The 1,838-nt window shown below is 51.1% G+C and overlaps 1 protein-coding gene across 1 annotated transcript in view; it reads left to right on the forward strand.

Annotated features, from left to right (window-relative positions):
- Nucleotides 1-1,475, forward strand: part of EMH_0048380 (uncharacterized protein) — a gene marked incomplete at both ends in the record, with an annotated part of 2,964 nt that extends 1,489 nt beyond the window's left edge. The window contains 3 exons of the mRNA XM_013496399.1: nucleotides 295-369; nucleotides 565-951; nucleotides 1,350-1,475. Coding sequence (XP_013351853.1) covers nucleotides 295-369; nucleotides 565-951; nucleotides 1,350-1,475 — 588 coding nt within the window. The remainder of the gene's footprint in view (nucleotides 1-294; nucleotides 370-564; nucleotides 952-1,349) is intronic.
- Nucleotides 1,476-1,838: the final 363 nt, after the last annotated feature.

Raw genomic sequence — 1,838 nt, forward strand, 5'->3', positions numbered from 1 at the left:
GCAGCAGCAGCAGCAACAGCAGCAGGGTTTAGCGTCTAGAGTATGTAGTTTAGGATTTGTGTTTCATGCTTTATGGTTTAGGGTTTAGGGTTTAGGGTTTATAGTCTAGGGTTTAGGGTTTGTGGTTGTTTGACCGTGTAGGGTGTATTATGTATTGTTTATGGTCTAGGGTTTAGGGTTTAGGGTTTAGGGTTTGTGTTTGAGCGTGTAGAGTGTATTGTGTAGGGTTTGTGGTTTAGGGTTTGTGGTTTAGGGTTTAGGGTTTAGGGTTTAGGGTTTGTGGTGTATGTGTAGGATTACTTATACAGCCGGTTGGTGTATATAGAGGAGCTGCAGGCTGCGCTGCCTTTTTTTTTTTCTGTTGAGTGGGTGCGTCGGGGTTTATATTTATTAATAGGAGCAGCAACATCTTCTTTGTCTCCTTTGTCTTGGTTGCTGCTGCTGCGGCCTGCTCCTGCTGCTGCTCCTGCTGCTGCTGCTGCTGCTGCTGCTGCTGCTGGTGGTGGTGGTGGTGCTGCTGCTGCTGCTGCAGCACAAGCAGCAGACTTTGCTTCGCTGCTGCAGCGGTATACACAGCAGCACCCCAAGCCAGTGCCCCTGAAGGCTTCACCTGCTGTGCTGCATGCGTTGAGGAAGCTGCAGCAGCAGCAGCAGCAGCACCAGCAGCAGCAGCAGCAGCAGAGGGTGCAGCAGCAGCAAATACAAGAACTGCAGCAACCATGGAGAAGCGCATGCACAGACAGCCGGATGGGTATTCGATGGTTTTCTTATACAACAATACAGAAGCAAAACAAGAAGAAGCAGCAGCAGCAGCAGCAACAACAGCAGCAGCAGCAGCAGCAAAAAGCAGCAGCAGCAGCAGCAGCAGGAAAATTCCTCGAATTCGGGTGTACAGACACACAGCAGCAAGAGTGGCTGCTGCAGCAGACAGCGCAGCATATCCTAACAACTGTAAGCAGCGAGAAGACAGCCAATGCTTTATCTCGCCTTCTTGCTGCTGCTGCACCTGGCAGCAGCAGCAGCAGCAGCAGCAGCAGCAAACCTGCTGCTGCTGCTGCTGGAGACAGTCTACCCCTCGATCTCCTCGCGCTGCAGTTCTGTGCTGAGGCTTTCTACCAAATCTTTGTCTCTGCTGATATATTCAAAGAAATACATAAACATATATAGCTGCTGCTGCTGCTGCTGCAGCAGCAGCAGCAGCAGCAACAGCAGCAGCAACAGCAGCAGCAACAACAGCAGCAATGGCACCTGCAGCTGAGGCTTTCTACCAAATATTCGTCTCTGCTGATATATTCAAAGAAGTACATAAACATATGTAAATGCTGCTGCTGCAGCTGCTGCTGCTGCAGTTGCTGCTGCTGCAGCAACAGCAGCAAAAGCAGCAGCAGCTGCTGCAGAAACAGCAGCAGCAAATGCTGCAGCAGCAGCAGAAACAGCAGCAGCAGCAAGTGCTGCAGCAAAAAAAAGAAAGATAGAAGCAACACGCAGTAGCAAACACCTGCTGCAGCAGCTCTTAGGAAGCAGCAGCTGTCTCCTTTTGTTTGTCTCCAGCAGCAACAGCTGTCTCCTTTTGTCTTCAGCAGCAGCAGCAGCAGCATCAGCAGCAGCAGCTGCTGCTGCTGCTGCTGCTGCTCTTGTCAATGTCTCTAAACTGCAGCAACAGCTGCCAGCTTGACTGTCTTTTGCGTTTTTGTTATCGCATTCTTTTGTCTTTTGTTGCTGCTGCTGCTGCTGCTTCTGCTGCTGCTGCTTCTGCTGCTGCTGCTTCTGCTGCTGCTGCTGCATTTGTTTGCTGCAGCAGCGGCAACACCTCTGCTGCCTGTGCATAGCAGCAGCAG

The sequence above is a fragment of the Eimeria mitis genome, genomic scaffold (genome assembly GCF_000499745.2).
Source record: "Eimeria mitis Houghton genomic scaffold, Emh_scaff2084, whole genome shotgun sequence".
In the NCBI taxonomy this organism is placed as follows: domain Eukaryota; phylum Apicomplexa; class Conoidasida; order Eucoccidiorida; family Eimeriidae; genus Eimeria; species Eimeria mitis.